General features: G+C 39.1%; 1 protein-coding gene across 4 annotated transcripts in view; it reads right to left on the bottom strand.

Annotated features, from left to right (window-relative positions):
* The window catches only part of IL13RA2 (interleukin 13 receptor subunit alpha 2), a 55,547-nt gene that overhangs the window by 6,131 nt on the left and 31,119 nt on the right, over positions 1-18,297 (bottom strand). For 2 of the 4 annotated variants that reach the window (XM_037512051.2, XM_054695597.1), the window contains exons 2-8: positions 17,835-17,959; positions 15,202-15,353; positions 13,008-13,161; positions 12,350-12,470; positions 5,709-5,893; positions 4,673-4,818; positions 2,505-2,652 (exon numbers count right to left, since the gene is read on the bottom strand). In XM_037512051.2, the coding sequence (XP_037367948.1) occupies positions 2,505-2,652; positions 4,673-4,818; positions 5,709-5,893; positions 12,350-12,470; positions 13,008-13,161; positions 15,202-15,353; positions 17,835-17,928 (1,000 nt within the window). In that variant the 5' untranslated portion in view covers positions 17,929-17,959. The other 2 variants (XM_037512052.2, XM_037512050.2) reach the window with 2 other exon arrangements.

Below are 18,297 nucleotides of genomic sequence, written 5' to 3'. Positions count from 1 at the left end.
TTCTTTATATCCCTCTTACCCGTTCAGAGTAATTAGGTAGAGTAATTAGGTCTGTCCCAGGAGGGAGCTATCACCACTGATAAATACAAGGAATATGAGTTAGGTATGGTAGGCTGGGGAACGAACAATGCCTGTTTGTTCAAATTCATCTCTGCATCCCTTTGTCTCTGCGTGACAAGGCAAAATTTGTTTATCAAACATTTGTTTTTCCTATCTTCCTGTAAATCCTACCATTTGAAGTTCCAGGCCACTACACCCTTCACTTTAGCTCAGGATGGCATATAAACCCCAATTGCCTAAATGTCCAGAGTCTCAAATTTTTGTGGAGTTCCCATACATGTATAATTAAATTTATTTTTCTTGTTAATCTCTTTTATATCAGTTTAATAATTATACCAGCCAAACAACCTAGAAAGGTAGAAGGAAAATTTTTCCTACTTGACAGAACAATGATAGCTCTATATTCATTGGGAAATAATAAACAGAGATTGATTCCATCATATAGGAACATGAGAGGAGGTGATTGATATAAATACTAGTATCTGTATCTATGTCTGCATATCCATATACTGGAAAGAGCAATGTTTAATTAATTTCCTTCAATTTTCAACAAATATTAGTAATTTCTATTGCTAAAGCTAATATACTATGAAGAAAGATTATCTTTTGTTTCACTTTCAAGTCTTCTGAGTTTATATGCTATTGGTTTAAATCTTTTATCCTGTCGCTTCTTTTTTAAACTGGGATGACGTAGTTCTTTTTAAAAAAAAAAAGATTTATTTATTTGTTTGTTTGTTTATTTATTTATTTATGCATACAAGAACTGGGGTATAAGCCCAGGTGATGAGAAGATTCACCAGAGAGAGTGGGGAGCAGAACAGGCAGATGTACTGAAATATGCTGCTGAGGGGAGCAGCAAATGAGACAGGAGAGGTCTGCTGTGCCATGTGGGTATCTCCCTGGCTGGCTGGGGATTGAACTCGTGCTACGGAGGCTGCGGATAGCTTCATAGTGGTGTGCTTAACCCCTTGCGCCACCAGGGAGGCCCCAAATTTTCAATTCTTAAGATACCAAGTAAATTTTAAAACTCATTTAACAGCATGCAACATTTACTGAGTGCCTACTATGTGCCAGATCCTATAAGAAGTGCTAGTTGTACAATAATAAGGAAAGCCAACACAGCACATGATTTCCTGGAGCTTACAATCATGTGAGTTGCTCCCTGGCCGGCTGGGGGTCAAACACATGCTGTAGTGGCCGGCAGTATCTTGACAGGGCTGTCTCTAACCCCTGCACCACCAGGGAGAACCCTAAGTCACTTTAATTCAGCATAGGAAATGAATGGAATATGCATTTTACTAGCAATGACATATTAGAAAAATATTAGTTACAGTGCTAGATATTCGAAAACAAGTGTTCTTGCTTTAAGATGTCTGTTCTCTTGATAACTGAAAGCATAAGAAAATATTAATCAAAATAGGTGCTCCCCCAAATTGAACTAGCATATTCCCTAGCTGACAATCAGAAAAGCAAGAATGTTAATAATAGAAGCATAATGACTCTTAGTTAAACTACTAGTTTGACTTCCAGTTAAAAGTGAATATAGGGCCTCCCCGGTGGCGCAGTGGTTGAGCGCTGGGTTGCGAAGCTGCCCGCGGCCTCTGCGGCACCGGTTCAATCCCCGGCTGCTCCCTGGCCACCGGAGGAGGGTCCCACATGGTGCGCAGACCTCTCCTGCTGCCCGCTGCTCCCCTCAGCAGTGTACTTCGGTCCTTCTGCCTGCTCTGCTCCCGGGGGCACCGGTTCAATCCCCGGCTGCTCCCCGGCCACCGGAGGAGGGTCCCACATGGTGCGCAGACCTCTCCTGCTGCCCGCTGCTCCCCTCAGCAGTGTACTTCGGTCCTTCTGCCTGCTCTGCTCCCGGCTCTGGCCCTGGTGAATTCTCTCACCCTCCCGTGCTTCTGACTGTACCCAGTGCATGTATAAACAAACAAACAAACAAACAAATAAATAATACATGCCTCTTTTAAAAAATAATTAATTAAAAAAAGTGAATATAGATTTTCAGTAAATATTTTTAATTAAGGTGCTTGTTAATTTGTCTTCTTTATGGGCTATGTACACAAGAGCTTTCTGATTTTCATAATTACAAAATATGCTGAAAGAAAATTAATTTTGATAGCAAATGGCTCCAGTCATTTAGTTATTATTCCTTTTTTTAAAGATTTATTTAATTATGCATACAAGAACTGGGGTACAGGCCAGAGATGAGGGAGTGAGAGGAGTCACCAGAGATGGAGTAGAGAACAGAACAGCCAGACTGACTGAAATACTCTGCTGAGGGGAGCAACAGGGGAGGCAGGAGAGGTCTGCTGCGCCGTGTAGGTTAGCTCCCTGGCCGGGGATCGAACTCGTGCTGCAGAGGCTGCGGATAGCTTCATAGGTTGCGTCTTAACTCCTTGCACCACCAGGGAGGCTCTAGTAATTATTCTTTTATCTCATACCTTTCCAGCACTGTTCTTTACTCCACTCACTCCAAATTCCATCATCTGAGCAATAAATATTCACTTTGCTTCTTACTAAAAAGCATAATTGCTGGCTTTCTTTTGATGTTCTTGTGATATACATTTCATTCGCAATTGTGGTAGTAGTCTGAAAGCCAAGCAAAAAATATAAAGTCATTACTTGATGTAACTGCAATTAGAGTCCCATTTTATTTTTCCTTTCAAAGTGGGTTTTGTTGCCTAAAACATACACATTGAATGACTGGAAGAAAGGGGTATACCAAAATCATAACAGTGATCTCTTTGAATGGTGGGTTTATATTGTTTTTTTTTTTTTTTTTTTTTCAAATTTTTCTTCCTTTCCTTACCTATATTTTAATTTTTTTTCTAAAGTGATAATGGTTCAACCTGCAATAAAGGGCATGTGTGACAGGGCAAAAATTCTAGTTAGCTTTGATGTCTATGACACTGTATTTGGATTAACTTCTAATTTCCCAGATTCCATAAAGTGGGGTGTTACAGTACACTGAGTTAGCAATAAAAAAATTATCACACAAATGTTGTTTCTATGGAAACTATGAATTCATATACCTAAAGCAACTTTCCCCTATTCTTAGTTTAACCACCACAAAATTTGTGCTCAGGACCTGACATGCAACTATCCTCAGATTGGAGAATATCACAAAGCTAGATGATGGGGAGAAAAAAAAAGAAAACCACTAAAGTAATTACTTAAATTTTGTCTATGTCAAAGATCTGAAGAGAGGTTTTCTTTGTTGCAATTCTTATTGGGAATGAGCATAATGTGAAGGTTGAAGAGACTGGGCATAAGATCTGGTTTTTAGTTCTAGCATGTAATTTGATTTTAAGTCAATTCACTTTCTCAGGACTAGTAAAATCAATTCAGCTAGCAGTTTTCTCATCCACATATGAAATAAAATTGATCAAAATTAATGGCTAACTTACTTGTCTCCACCACTCTCTAAATTGGAAACCAATGAGTAAAATTAACATATAACTATGTGAAGCTAAAAGCATCACCGAGTTGTTGATGCCTGGGGACCAACATTAATTACTTGTGCAACTATTGGCTACTCCCCGTCTTAGCTTCTTTCCCCTGTAACAAGTAATTCTCCTGTAGCCCTGCCAGACATTAATTTTAACGTGATGGTTATTCCTCAAAAAGTGGTTTTTATGTTTGTGGGTTTTTGTTTTCTTTTCACTTGTGGCCTCTTCACAATCCATTTTATGTATTCACTTGACAACTTCATTTTTTTGTTGTTTTTTTTTGAAGACTTATTTATTTATTTATACAAGAACCGGGGTACAGGCCAGATTCGCGGGAGGGTGAGAGGATTCACCAGAGACAGAGTGGGGAACGGAACAGGCAGACTGATGAAACACACTGCTGAGGGGAGCAGCAGGGAGACAAGGAGAGGTCTGCCGCACCATGTGGGACCCTCCCCGGCCAGCCAGGATCCAACCAGTGCTGCAGAGGCTGCAGAGAGCTTCACAGCGCGTCGCTCAACTGCCCTCACTTGAACAAGTGAGGGAAGGCCCTCACTTGGCAACTTTATTGACATAAAATTGGAAACAAATGAGTAGATCATGTCTAAGGTCCTATGTAGCTTTAAAATTAGTATGATTACTTATGTTTCCAAATTACAAACATCTTTCTTTTATCTACGAGATTATTTAGTCTTTTAGAAATTAAACTAAGGTGGGCCTCCCTGGTGGCGCAGCGGTTGAGCGCTGGGTTGCGAAGCTGCCCGCGGCCTCTGCGGCGCTGGTTCGATCCCTGGCTGCTCCCTGGCCACCGGAGGAGGGTCCCACATGGCGCGCAGACCTCTCCTGCCGCCCGCTGCTCCCCTCAGCAGTGTCCTTCGGTCCTTCTGCCTGCTCTGCTCCCCGCTCTGTCTCTGGTGAATTCTCTCACCCTCCCGTGCTTCTGACTGTACCCAGTGCATGTATAAACAAAACAAACAAACAAACAAATAAATAAATAAAAAACATGCCTCTATTTAAAAAAAAAAAAAAGAAATTAAACTAAGGTAACAGAGTATGCTCTAATCTTTACGTGGATAGTAACTGATTTTTGGTTCTCATGTTGACCATTTTATTTAAAAGCTTGTGTTTATAGCTTTCCCTAATAAATACAATGTTCATACCACGCAGGTAGTATCATCTTCTGTGAGTTGAATTTCATAAATAAAACACTTGGCTGGAATGGGGCCTCTGGGCAAGTCCCATCTCAAGATTATCTCCTCTGAATTCTTCACAGTTAAACTAAGGTAGTCTGGTGGCAAAGGTTTAACTGAAAAGCAAAAAGAAACCATTTAAACATGGAGATTGTTGAAGTTCAGCAGTAGCCCTTATGACAAGCTGGGGCCACCTAATAACAGAAGCCTTCAGGGATAAATTAGGTGGCTCAAGATGGTTCTCTATACTGTGAATTAAAATCAAATTTGCTTCCTGATCAAAATAGTTTGCTGAGAAAGTTATTTTGGAAACTAATTGCCTAATGTCACATATCTATCAATAGTTAAGTCCAAGAGAAAAGTTAGAAGGTTCAAATCATTGCAGTCATTTTCCCACTTTATAGAAACAGAAACAACTACCTCAACAAATGTTCCCACTATTTTTATTAATAGTTAATTCTTATTTAGAGGTTTTGATGTGACAGGCAAGGAATCAGGGATGTTACATAAAATTCATTCATGTTTCACAGTAAACCTAAGAGGTAGGCCTCTATTCTTATTTTATTGATGAGTAAATTGAAACATGTTTTGTAGCTTGTCCAAAGTCAGACATAAAGTGGTAAATCTGGAATGACTGATTTGTCATTCTCATAATTGTTAGAACTGAAAAAAAAACAGATTCAGAAAACATCCAACCATTTGCTAATTAAGCCTTGGGAATGAGTGATTCCATAACTGCTCCATCATTAACACTAGAAAAAAAAATACTACAAAGGAGCAAAATTTCTTTACAGCTGGGTAATTAATTTCAAGTTCTAAGTGAAAAGTACAACTTATCCCTCATTTTTCTGGCTTTACATTTCAATGACTCCTTTCCCCACATCCTCCCACCCCCAACATGCGTGTGTGTGTGTATGAGAGAGATGTAGTTATGTATATATGTCTATATATTTCCATGTGGTTATAAATGGCCTAAAATAGAATGTTTATGGGTTGTTTGCCTCACCTATATTTTGAAGCTGAAAAACAAAATAGCTGGATCTAATAGGCTTGGATTCTGATGATCCATTAACACAGATGTAGAAATCTTTATAGTCTGATGACTCCAAATAGGGAAATCTACATCCAATATTTATTTTATTATCCTTGGTATAATCAGAACATTCTAACGCATGGTCCAAGCCCTCATACCTGTAAAAAAAAAAAGTGTTATTAAGAATTGTTTTACCAATATTTTCTAGTATCACGGCACTCAAATTTTCAATTCTTTTTTTTTTAAGATTTACTTATGCATACAAGAACTGGGGTACAGGCCAGAGGTTTGGGAGGTGAGAGGATTCACCAGAGACAGAGTGGGGAAGAGAACAGGAAGATTTGCTGGAATACACTGCTGAGGGGAGCATCAAATGAGACAGGAGAGGTCTGCTGTGCCATGTGGGTATCTCCCTGGCTGCCTGGGGATTGAACTCGTGCTATGGAGGCTGTGGATAGCTTCATAGTGGTGTGCTTAACCCCTTGCGCCACCAGGGAGGCCCCAAATTTTCAATTCTTAAGATACCAAGTAAATTTTAAAAATCATTTAACAGCATGCAACATTTACTGAGTGCCTACTATGTGCCAGATCCTATAAGAAGTGCTAGTTGTACAATAATAAGGAAAGCCAACACAGCACATGATTTCCTGGAGCTTACAATCAGGTGGGAGTCTTTACAAAATCTCAAAAATAAGGTAAGGATTCCAACACAAGGCAAGGGTTTTTACTCAGGTTTTTAGGTTATACTGATTTTGTGAATCACAGAATTTGTGAATCAAAAGCTAAGATTCCTATTAAGAAAACCTGGATTTTATATAGATAACCCTGCATGGTACTGCCTTCTTGATAGTGTACTGGGCAATTTATTTTATAAGGAAGCAGATTTTATTTATTTTTTTAAAGATTTATTTATTCATGCATACAAAAACTGGGGTACAGGCCAAATGCACAGGAGGGTGAGAGGAGACAGAGGAGACAGAGCAGGGAGCAGAACAGGCAGAATGACTGAAATACACTGCTGAGGGGAGCAGCGGGAGAGGCAGGAGAGGTCTGCCGCATCATAGGGGTTTCTCCCTGGTGGGCCAGGAATTGAACCCATGCTGCAGAGGCTGTGGACAGCTTCACAGGGCTGTGCTCCACCGCCTGCACCACCAGGGTCTCCCCTGGTTGAGCGCTGGGCTGTGAAGCTGCCCGCAGCCTCTGCAGCGCCAGTTCGATCCCCGGCCCCAGGCGAGGGCCCCACATGGCGTGCAGACCTCTCCTGCCATGCCCGCTGCTCCCCTCAGCAGTGTATTTCATCAGTCTGCCTGTTCTGTTCCCCGCTCTGGCTCTGGTGAATTATCTTACCCTACCATGTTTCTGACTGTACCCAGTGCTTGTATAAATAAATAAATAAATCTTTAAAAAATAAAAATAAAAAATTCTCTAAATTTACAATATACACCAACATATAAACCTCAGAAAAGCCCAACAGAGGATCAAACAGAAAAATAAGAGTCATTTGCAAAGTACATATCTAATTTTCCCATTCTCTTAGACAAGAATTTGGCTGTAGCATTGAAAATTAATCTCCTTCCAGTAATAAAGCTAGTAGGAATTAGGGGGGATTTCCCTACCAATTTCCAAAGTAACAAATGCCTGGTTCATTTTCTTAAAAAAATAGTTTGCAATACAAACTATGACATTATCTGTTGAAGTATTCAAAACCATTTTTGAAATGAGGCCAATCTAGCAGCTGATCAAGTGCTGATGAAAATATTCAGACACTACTGAATTCACTTTATGCCATGTGTTTAAATTACAGAGTTTGCAAAATTTTAGTTTCTTAGTTAGTTCACCTAATTGCCTAATTGGTGGATTTGAATACTAGCCTTGACTTTACACAGATTTACTTGTGACAGTGGAAAACTTCAGGTTGCCTTTATTTTCCAGTTTCTAAAATGTTAACATTTACCCCCACTACTTTACAAAGATGAGGACGAAGTTATGTTAAACATGAACTACAATGTATGAAAGGGAAGGGACTTTGTCTTATTCACATTTTTGTCCTTTTTATATAGAACAGTGCCTGGTATTTCAAAGATACTTAAGGGCCTCCCCTGTGGCACAGCGGTTCAGCGCTGGGTTGCGAAGCTGCCCGCAGCCTCTGCAGCACCGGTTCAATCCCTGGCTGCTGCGCGAGGGTCCCACAGGGCACGCAGATCTCTCCTGCCATCCGCTGCTCCCCTCAGCAGTGTACTTTGTCAGTCTGCCTGTTCTGTTCCCCACTCTGGCTCTGGTGATTTCTCTCACCCTCCCGCGCTTCTAACTGTACCCAGTGCTTGTATAAATAAATAAAATAAATCTTTAAATATATATATATTATAAAAAAAGATACTTAATATTTTTGAATTAATGAACAGTGAGTTAGATATTAACAAGTGATGCACCCAATTCCAGGTAAGAAAATTGAGACCACAAAAGGGTACATTGTTTAGCCAAGACCATCACATTAAGCAACGACAGAGTAGAGATTAGAACCCAGTTCTCAACATTGATAACAGTCTATAACTTGCCACTTTCATATAAACTTTACTAAGGGAAAATGCCATCATAATCTGGGCCTGAAACTCAGTCACAAAGAGTAACTCTTTGTCCTCTCTCCCTTTTTTTGTTATCTAATAAATGTAGACGTTTTGAGACTTATCTGTCAGTTTGTTAGGGGGAAAGGATGTCCTGAGCTAATCCCATACAGGCTTTGTGGACTCCAACCCCACTCCAGACCAAAGGCATCAGGACACTGGGAAAGACAAATCCTGTCACCACCAAAGGGAAGGTGGCAGGGACCTAGGGTGGAGTTAAGCAGCCAGGGTTGGTATAAAAAACCAAACACGTGGCCTTGAAGGGGCTCGTTCTCTCTCTCTCTCTCTCTCTCTCTCTCTCTCTCTCTCTCTCTCTCTCTCTCTCTCGCTCGCCTCCTGGCTTCTCGGCTCCTGGCTCGCGGCCAGATCTCAGGGTGCCATTTGGGATTCCAGATCAGCGGATCAGGTAGGACGCCTTTAAAACTTTCTCTCCCACTTTTCTCCCTGAGTTGTACGTTTCCTCATTTCCCCTTCCCTTGTAAATAAACCTTTTATTAACCTTTCACGTGTGCCTGCAGTAGAGTATTGATAAATCCTTTTAAACGCGCGGGTGAGGACCCACAGTCAGGCACCCCATTTTATATCAGGGCTGCCCTACAACAGTTTACCAATGCTATCATCATTTAATGAATATTTACTGATAAATCTACTATGGGCATAGCACAGCAGAGGTAGTCAAAGAAATATAAATTGCTCATGCCTATCAATCTCTTAAAATTTTAAGAGGGGAGACAAAGTATGTATAGATGAGAAAAATTTGAATACTATCTGGGTAATAAGTGATTAAGAAATATAATAGATGAAAAATATAATCAGGAAAAAACTGAACAGAAGATGATGAAATAAGTTAAAAGGTTAATGAAACTGAATATCAGCTGGGCTTAGAAGCGTGGATAACAATTGGCAAAAGGGCAAGCCAGGGTGCATTTTAGATAGCAATGCACACAAAGGTATAAAAGATCATAACATGATGTAAAACACATATATAAAAATAATAATAATGATAATAATATTTTTAAAAAATAAAATAAAAAAGGGCCTCCCTGGTGGCGAAGTGGTTGAGCGTTGGGTTGCAGGGCTGCCCGCAGCCTCTGCAGCGCCGGTTCGATCCCCGGCCTCCGGGCAAGGGTCCCACATGGCACGCAGACCTCTCCTACTGCCCACTGCTCCCCTCAGCAGTGTACTTCGTCAGTCTGCCTGCTCTGCTCTCCGCTCTGGCTCTGGTGAATTCTCTCACCCTCCCGCGCTTCTGACTATACCCAGTGCTTGTATAAATAAATAAAAATAAATCTTAAAAAAAATAAAATAAAAAATACACTAATGAGAAAAAATATAGAAATGGTTCTAAATGCAGAAGGACAAGCACACTGGTGACAGTATGGTTGGGCCTGAACCAGGAATATGAGCCCTGCCTTAGAAGCCACTGTACTACATTTCTCAGGGTCATGATGATGGGTTGCCTAATGGTTAATGAGATATTTCTGTTCTTTCCAAGGATGCGATAACATCAGTGCCTGTTGAGGCCTCCATGGTGGCACAAGGAGTTAAGCATCAGGACTATGAAAGCAATCCGCAGCTACTGCAGCATGAGTTCAATTCCAGCCAAGGAGCTGACCTACATGGCACAGCAGACCTCTCCTGTCTTGCCTGCTGCTCCCCTCAGCAGTGTATTTCAGTCTATCTGCCTGTTCTGCTCTCCACTCTGTTTCTGGTGAATCCTCTCATCCTCCCACCTTTGGCCTGTACCCCAGCACTTGCATGCATAAATAAATAAGTCTTTAAAAAAAATCAGTGCCTCATATTAAAAAAACTAGCAACAACAAATGTTGGCGAGGTTGTGGAGAAAAAGGAACTCTTCTACACTGTTGGTGGGAGTGCAAACTGGTCCAACCACTATGGAGAGCTGTGTGGAGATTTCTGGACCTACTAAACATAGAGCTTCCATATGATCCAGCAATTCCACTCCTAGGTATTTACCCAAAGGACACAGAAACATCAATCCCAAAGAGCACCTGCACCCCTATGTTTATAGCAGCACTGTTTACAATAGCTAAGCTTTGGAAACAACCCAAATGCCCAAAAATAGATGACTGGATCAAGAAGATGTGGTACATATACACCATGGAATATTACTCAGCATTCAAAAAAGATAAACACATGCAATTTGCAGCAACATGGATGGCGCTGGAAGGGATCATGCTCAGCGAAATAAGCCAAAAAGAAAAAGAAAAATACCAGATGGTCTCACTCATAGCAGGAATCTAGAAAACTTAAATAAGGGACCAGGAAAAAGAATAACTATAAGAAAGTGAAAATCAAAATCAACAAAAAACTATGAACCAGAGACACTTTTTGGGGGGTGGGGGGCGGGAGGGGAGGGATTGGGGTCAGAATGGGGGGGGTTGCAATTGTATGGGGGAATATAAAAATAAAATTTATTATTTAAAAAAAAAAATCAGTGCCTGATGAACACTTGAGGGTCATTTTATATCATCAATAGTCTTGAGTCCAGCACCCTGGTTCTGAAGGCGAAGAAATTCTTCACTCTTGCATGTTCCCACATTCCTTTCTTTCCTATATAATCTTCCTTCACTTACCACTTGGGGAGGCAGTCTTTTCTGACTACTGACTTTGCTGTTCTCTCAGTGTGGTGCCACTTGCTGATAAAATGCTTCCATTGTGGAACAAGCCCATGGTTCAGAGTTTGGTTGTCTGAGTGTGAGCAATACAACCCAGTTTGGTCAGTAACAAGAGTAGAAGGTAATGTTGAGAAGGCAGTAATACAGTGAGGCAGAGTGTTGAATGCCAACCTAGATTTTCTGCAGGAAACAATGAGTAGGCACAGAAGGCTTTTGACAAAAAGAGTGACACATGAAAACAACGGTATAGGAAGATAAATTTGGCAGAACAGGAAGCAGAAAGACCATCATTTGGAAAGTCATAATGCTTATCTAGATGTGGAATGAAAAGAACCAGTGTACACCCTTGTAAAGTAGTGTCAGACATAGTGATTAATGTTATCATAAAATAATTAAGGAATAAAGGAGATAGTAGATTCGAGATGATTCAAAGTTTAAAAGCCTCAGTAACAACAAAGATAGGGAAGTAAGGAAAAGAAAAGATCCAGTTTAATAGATAACTGATTTATTAATAGGGAAGAATATAAAGTATACTAAAAATTTTAAGGTTATAACTCCATCTACTAAAGGACAAAAACCTTAATCCAATACAGAAACAATAATTGCATATCACCCTTAGAGCACCTTTTAGTAACTATAGCCTAAACCTATTTACTCTCATTGAAAACCTCAAATAATTATAAACAATCTCCAAAATAGATACAATTCAAAAACATGTATATTAATTTAATTTAATGAAAATAACAGTTACTCATACTGTGAATTAATTTTGACAGATATTTTCCTAATCAGTAAGTTTAATTACAAAACACTTACCAGGGCCTCCCTGGTGGCACAAGGGCGTTAAGACACAAACTATGAAGCTATCCGCAGCCTCTGCAGCACTGAGTTTGATCCTTGCCCAGGCAGACCCACATGAAGCAGCAGACCTCTCCTGTCTCACCCGCTGCTCCCCTCAGCAGTGTATTTCAGTCAATCTGCTTGTTCTGCTCCCCACTCTGATACTCTGGTGAATCCTCTCACCCCCCACACCTCTGGCCTATACCCCAGTTCTTATATGCATAAGTAAATAAATCTTTTAAAATAAATAAATAAAGGGCCTCCCCTGGTGGCGCAGCGGTTGAGCGCTGGGCTGCAAGGCTGCCCGCCTCTGCAGTGCCGGTTCGATCCCTGGCTGCCGGCGAGGGTCCCACAAAAAATAAATAAATAAGATTAAAAAAAAATAAAAGTAAAAAATAAATAAATAAATAAATAAATAAATAAATAAATAAAACTCATGACTACTTCAAAGCCTAAAGCAGGTAGCACTTGGAATGAAATCCCAAGATATAAAAAATAAAATAAAAACACTTACCAGTAGAACAAGTTGTAATTTGTATCAAACAGAGCACCTGTGCCAGGTTTCCAAGAGCAGAATAGATATTGCCAGTTGTAATATACACAATCCATATCCTGAATTTTAGTGTCCAGATTTCCTAACAAATAAATGAATTGTGAATACTTGGAAGGTATGGTGATGAATCATTTGAGAAATCACCATGCAATTTGATTTCATTTCCTTTCACCTCTCCATTTCATTTAGCAATCAACTTAATCAGGAGCATTTTTTTAAAAAGTTGCAGGAAGCCACTTTACTCTAAGTGGGGAATGCAAAGTCAAAAACCTTTAGGGACTTATATACTGGTACAAGTATACACATATACAAGTATACACATATGCAAAAGTACTAAATTAATCATCCTTGGATGCTCTGAGCAGTTGAGCAAACACTCACATGCATTCTTAGTAATATGACTCCAAAATCTGGAACTATATTGACCAAAAAAGATGTAGGCTTTGCCAAAGGTAGTTGTTGATTTAAAGAATTCAAAAAGGTCAGTTACCTAAAAAGGATTTTATTTTATAACATACTCTATTATACATATAATCTAAAATATAAGAGTTAAAGAACATACTCCCTTTGTGGATTGTTCTGCCAATATTAAATATGAAAAAGAGAGTTTTGTTTTAACCTTGTAGTGATGTCCAGTATGTAGCTTCCGACCATGAACTTTGAACATCTGATCCATTTGTGCATTGTCCTGGCAGAAGTGTGTGAATCTTTGCTTCAATGCCTTTGTTAAGATCAAACCCATCTTTGTAATGTAGATTCTTAGTAATGATGGTCTGTTTGATATAAAAGAGAGAGAAAGAGAGAGAGAGAGAGAGATGAAGTCACACTTGGAAGTAGTGATGCAATGAAAGAAACCATAACTAAAGTGAAAAGAGACCCTACTCAATGATAGAATATATTTTCCCACCAGAGATTGACTAGGGACTGATATCAAAGATCTACAGACAGCTCATACAATGCAACAAATAGAAAACAAATAACCCAATGAAAATATAGGCAGAAGAGCTAAACAGGGACCAAAGTAAACATAGACTGCACACAGACACACGAAAAAATATTCATCATCACTTATCATAAGCGACGCAAATCAAGATCACAATGATATACCATATCACACCTGTGAGAATGACCCATATTGAAAAGACCAGAAACAACAAGTACTGGCAAAGATATGGAGAAAAGGGAATCCTTCTACCCAGCTGGTGAGAATGCAGCCTGGTCTGTCCCTATGGAAAGTTGTATGGAGATGTCTCAAAAGACTAAAAATGGATCGTTCATACAACCCAGTAATTTTATTCCTAGGCATCAACCCCCAAAATTCAAAAATAGTAATTTGGAAGGAAACTTGCACTCCCATGTTTATTGCAGTGCTATTTACAGTAACCAAACTATGCAAACAACTTACATGCTCAAAAACACATGAGTGGATCAAGAAGATGTTGTTTATATACACAATGGAATGTTAAATCTCAGTGACCACAAAAGATAAATTCATGCCATTTGCAGACACATTTATGGAGCTGGAAGGGACTTTGTTAAGTGAAGTAAGTCAGAAAGAGAAAGGTAAATACCAGATGGTGTTGCTAACATGTGGCATATAAAGAAATCAAACTAAGGGTCAGATAAAGACAAGCTTAAAAATTAACCCTTGCAGGGTTAATAGAACTGAAACATCCAGAGTGGAGAGAAGTGGGGAGGTGTAAGAACAAAAAGGGAAGGAAGCACAGTGGACTATGGTGATGGACTATGGGTGATTTGATGGTGGGTGCAATATGGTGGTAATACCAGATATAGGAATCCTAACATTACCTCAATTAATAAATAGTACATAAATAAAAATAGAAGTAGTGGTGGCATCATGACCTATATTAATAAGGCTAAGAAGTCATTAGTACCATGGAGATTTCCTAATATCTGAGAAATTCCTGATGTCTGTTCGATACAATATTCCATATATATTTCTGACAGGTCTCTTTCTATATATCATTTAATTAGAACATTTAAACCTTTAACATTTTATTCAAAGAAACCCAAAAATCTTCTAGAAGTGAAAAATAGGCTCTATCACAGAACTGCAGCTATAACTAACTTGACATTGAAGAGGTAATTTTCACATATCATATGCATATTTGATGACAAATAGTTTATCACCCTTCAATTACCACACAAACTCTTCAGGAGTCATATAAAGTTTAAAATACAGAGAAAGTCAGATAACTTGTAATTTCTAGAGGGACTAAAATCATTTATAATTTATCATTTTATTCCTGATACCTAGAAGAGTGCCTGGCACAAAAAGTGCCTCAATAAATGCTCAATTTGAATTGTTTCTTGAAAATAACTTGCTAAATTAGGAAGGTAACAGAATATCTTGTGCAACAGAAATCTTTAAATGAACATGCTTGTTGATTTTCTAAGTAGTTCATAATTCAATAAATTTGCATTGAGCACTTCCTGTGGTCTGTGGGAAGAGTACAAAGATAAGTAAGTCTGTATTTCTGCAGCGAGAAAGCTCACCAGTCTATACATAAGATCCATGTACAAGTTTATAAGTAACTGTAAAATAGGGCATAATGTGTAAGTACTTGGTAGGTCCATAGGCCATAGAACCAAGTACTTTTTCCCTGTAATTCCCAACTGTCATCTTAATAAATGGGTGGGATTAAAATAGACGTGGCAGGAGATAGCAGCAGACATGACAGCTTGTCATATTTTAATCTTAACTATTGAGATATGGGAATTAGACTGGACACTGACACCAGGAATAAAAAGAAAACTAAATCACTGATATCATAAGTGCATGCTTTACTTACCTTCCAGCTTTCACTATCAATATTTCTATATTTTAATTCATATTCCACTGTGCATTCATCAAAATCATCCAGAGACAATGGAGGTTGCCATTGTAAATAGAGATAACCCAAGTATCCAGGATCCACGATCTCAAAATCCTGAGGAGGATTAACTGAAATAAAATCAATAGAGTATTTTAATTTTTTATGTATCTTATGAGAAGGATTGGTCATCTAGATTATTTCCACATGTCCACAAACTGATGAAAGGAGAAACTCTGGTACATGTATAGAATAGAAAATCATTTAGTCATAAGAACGAAGTACCATTATGCTAAAACATGGACGAACCTTGAAAGAATTATGTTATGTGAAAAAAGACAGTCACAAAAGACCACATATTTTATGAATCAATTTATATGAAATATCAATAATAGGCAAACCCACAGAGACCATTGATTCACGGTTGCCAGGGGCTGCAGTGAAGGGAGAATGAGACATGACTGTTGAATGGATATGGGTTTCTTTTGAGGGGGTGATGTAAATATTCTGTAATTTTATAGTGCTGGTTATTATACAACTTTGTGACTATGCAAAAAACCAGTAACAGGACACTTTAAAAGAGTGAATTTTATGTTAGAAAAATTATATCTCACTAAAACCTGGTAAAATATAGTAAAATATAGCAAATAAAAGTAGATTACTGCTAGTTGTCCCCTTTTTAAGAAATTGAATATGCAAAATGTGACCTTGTCTAGCTATACACTAAATTTTCATAGCAACAAGAAATTTAGCATAGAGTTTATCTCTGTGATCATATAGACCAGAATTTGATTTAGGACACAAACACTTGATTACATAAATCTCTCTAAAAGCAAAAAGCTAATAGTATCGATTCAGTGTTTACTATATGCATATAACATCATGGGACACACAAAAAGGGATAGGAAATAGAAAATATGACCACTATAGCTAAATGCCTTAGGAATTTAGAGAACAGGCAGATCTGGTTGGTACATTCTACTTCACTGATTCCTCTAGTTACAGAGCTAACCCTAGTCTTCGGCAAACTAGAGACACTCTGTCAAAGCACTCAAGAAAAAGTGAGAGGCAACTGAGTAGAGTGACATAGGAAAACAGTCCATGGGGAGGGGAGGAGCAGTGTAAGACAATAGTTCCTTCATATGATGATCTAACACAACAAAACAAGGGGCCTCCCTGGTGGCACAGCGGTTGAGCGCTGGGTTGCGAAGCTGCCCGCAGCCTCTGCAGAGCCGGTTTGATCCCAGGCTGCCTGTGAAGGTCCCACATGGCGTGCAGAGCCCTCCTGCTGCCCGCTGCTCCCCTCAGCAGTGTACTTCGTCAGTCTGCCTGTTCTGTTCCCCGCTCTGGTGAGTTCTCTCACCCTCCCGCGCTTCTAACTGTACCCAGTGCTTGTATAAATAAATAAATAAATCTTTTAAAAAATAAAATAAAACAATAAAACAAGTCTAACAGTTCTACACTTTTCTACTTGCAAGTCTAGAAGTGATAGGGTCTAGGGAGGGGGAGTAGATCGGGTGAGATGCTAAGCTATGCTGGTGTAGTAGGAAACCTGCACATACATATTGCTTATGGCCTCTCTGCTCTGAGTTAACTTTCCAGCCCAAGGACATATCTGCAGGAGTGTGGGGAGCCAGTGCTACCTGCAGACCAGCCTCAGCACAGTGGGAGGAGCCTGAGGCCAGATGTCCAGGAGGGCGATAAGGCGCTCCGAGGGCTGGACATCAAGATCTCTTGGCAGCAGTGAAGGCCAGCTTACTGCTGAACTCTCTTGGTTCAACTCACTATAAAAAGGCAGCTGGAAATGAAATGGGAAGGTGGTTTCTTTCGGGTGTTTACTCCTCATCTTCCAGATTGCCGTCTGTCTGATTAAAGCGCACTTTAAAGATTCAATTCCTGTCTCTACTTTATTGGCATTCGGTGGTGACAGGTGGCCCAAACTCCAGTCTTCCAGTTACAGAAGCACTATAGTGTGCCATCATGTTGCTATTTTGCTAATAATTTCCTCTCATTTCTGCCTGTTGTTCACTTTAATACTTTACATCATAATATTTATTGAGGTGAAGAATCCACAGAAAGGCTTTGTGGCACAAATCCTTATGTGAGGGGCCCCCATGAACATAAGGAAGGTCTCTGTGAGGATGAGATGACAATCCTGTTGTTACAATTTTTATGGTTAGAAATCTTTTGTCAAATGCATTGCTCTGGTACCTTCAGTAATAAGAGTTCATGAGATATAGTCTAATAATTCTGTTATAATTTTAAAATTTAAATTTCTGTATATACTTTTTATTTATCTAATTGTCTTAGACATTGAGAACAATAACTAAGGAATGTTTCCAGTTACTTAGGTACCAGGCAATGAGTTTTCAGATAATTAACCTACTTATTAGAAAAGACAGTACAAAATGTAATGAAAGTGCCTTAATTTGACTTTTATCCCACCAAATGCTTGTTTTTTATCAGCTACCTTATACATGAGAAAAATTAATAAGAATGTATCTTTTCTGAAATGTTTTCAGTAACAAGCCAACTACTTGTTATACTCATTCAGAAAGTAGGTTGAAAAGACAGTTACCTTTAATTTTAAAACTATTCTATTGTTGGTTTACCTTTTATCTCAGCGTTTGAAGACAAAGTAGAACCATAGGCTGTGCAAATAACAAGGGTATATAGGCATCCAATAACAATACGAATGAGTGCCATTTCTTGGAGACAATACTTAGGAATTTCCACTCTGAGAAGGAAAAACATAACATTTTAACCAAATGACTAAATGTCACTAAAGTACAATTCTTCTGTGTCCTTTCAACCAAGAATTGGGGAAACTGTGTTCCTTTGAACCCTGGAAATAGAAAAAAAAAGTCAAGTTTGGAGTCAATATAACTTGAAAGGGATGATTTTGCCTCATTCTTCCTATAAGGCTAAAAACAAAGTAAAACAAACACCTGTATTCTTCCATCACTCCCGAACCCTCTACACACACAAACGTCCCTACACACCATATGCACACTAAGGATAGGATGGCTGCAAGCAGTTTTTAGCCTGAAGATTGAGCCACACCCACCAAAATGC

Source organism: Talpa occidentalis, unplaced genomic scaffold (assembly GCF_014898055.3).
Source record: "Talpa occidentalis isolate TD23 unplaced genomic scaffold, MPIMG_talOcc4v2.1 talOcc4.15, whole genome shotgun sequence".
NCBI classification, from domain to species: Eukaryota; Metazoa; Chordata; class Mammalia; order Eulipotyphla; family Talpidae; genus Talpa; species Talpa occidentalis.
This window is presented reverse-complemented; position numbering and strand designations above follow the sequence as displayed.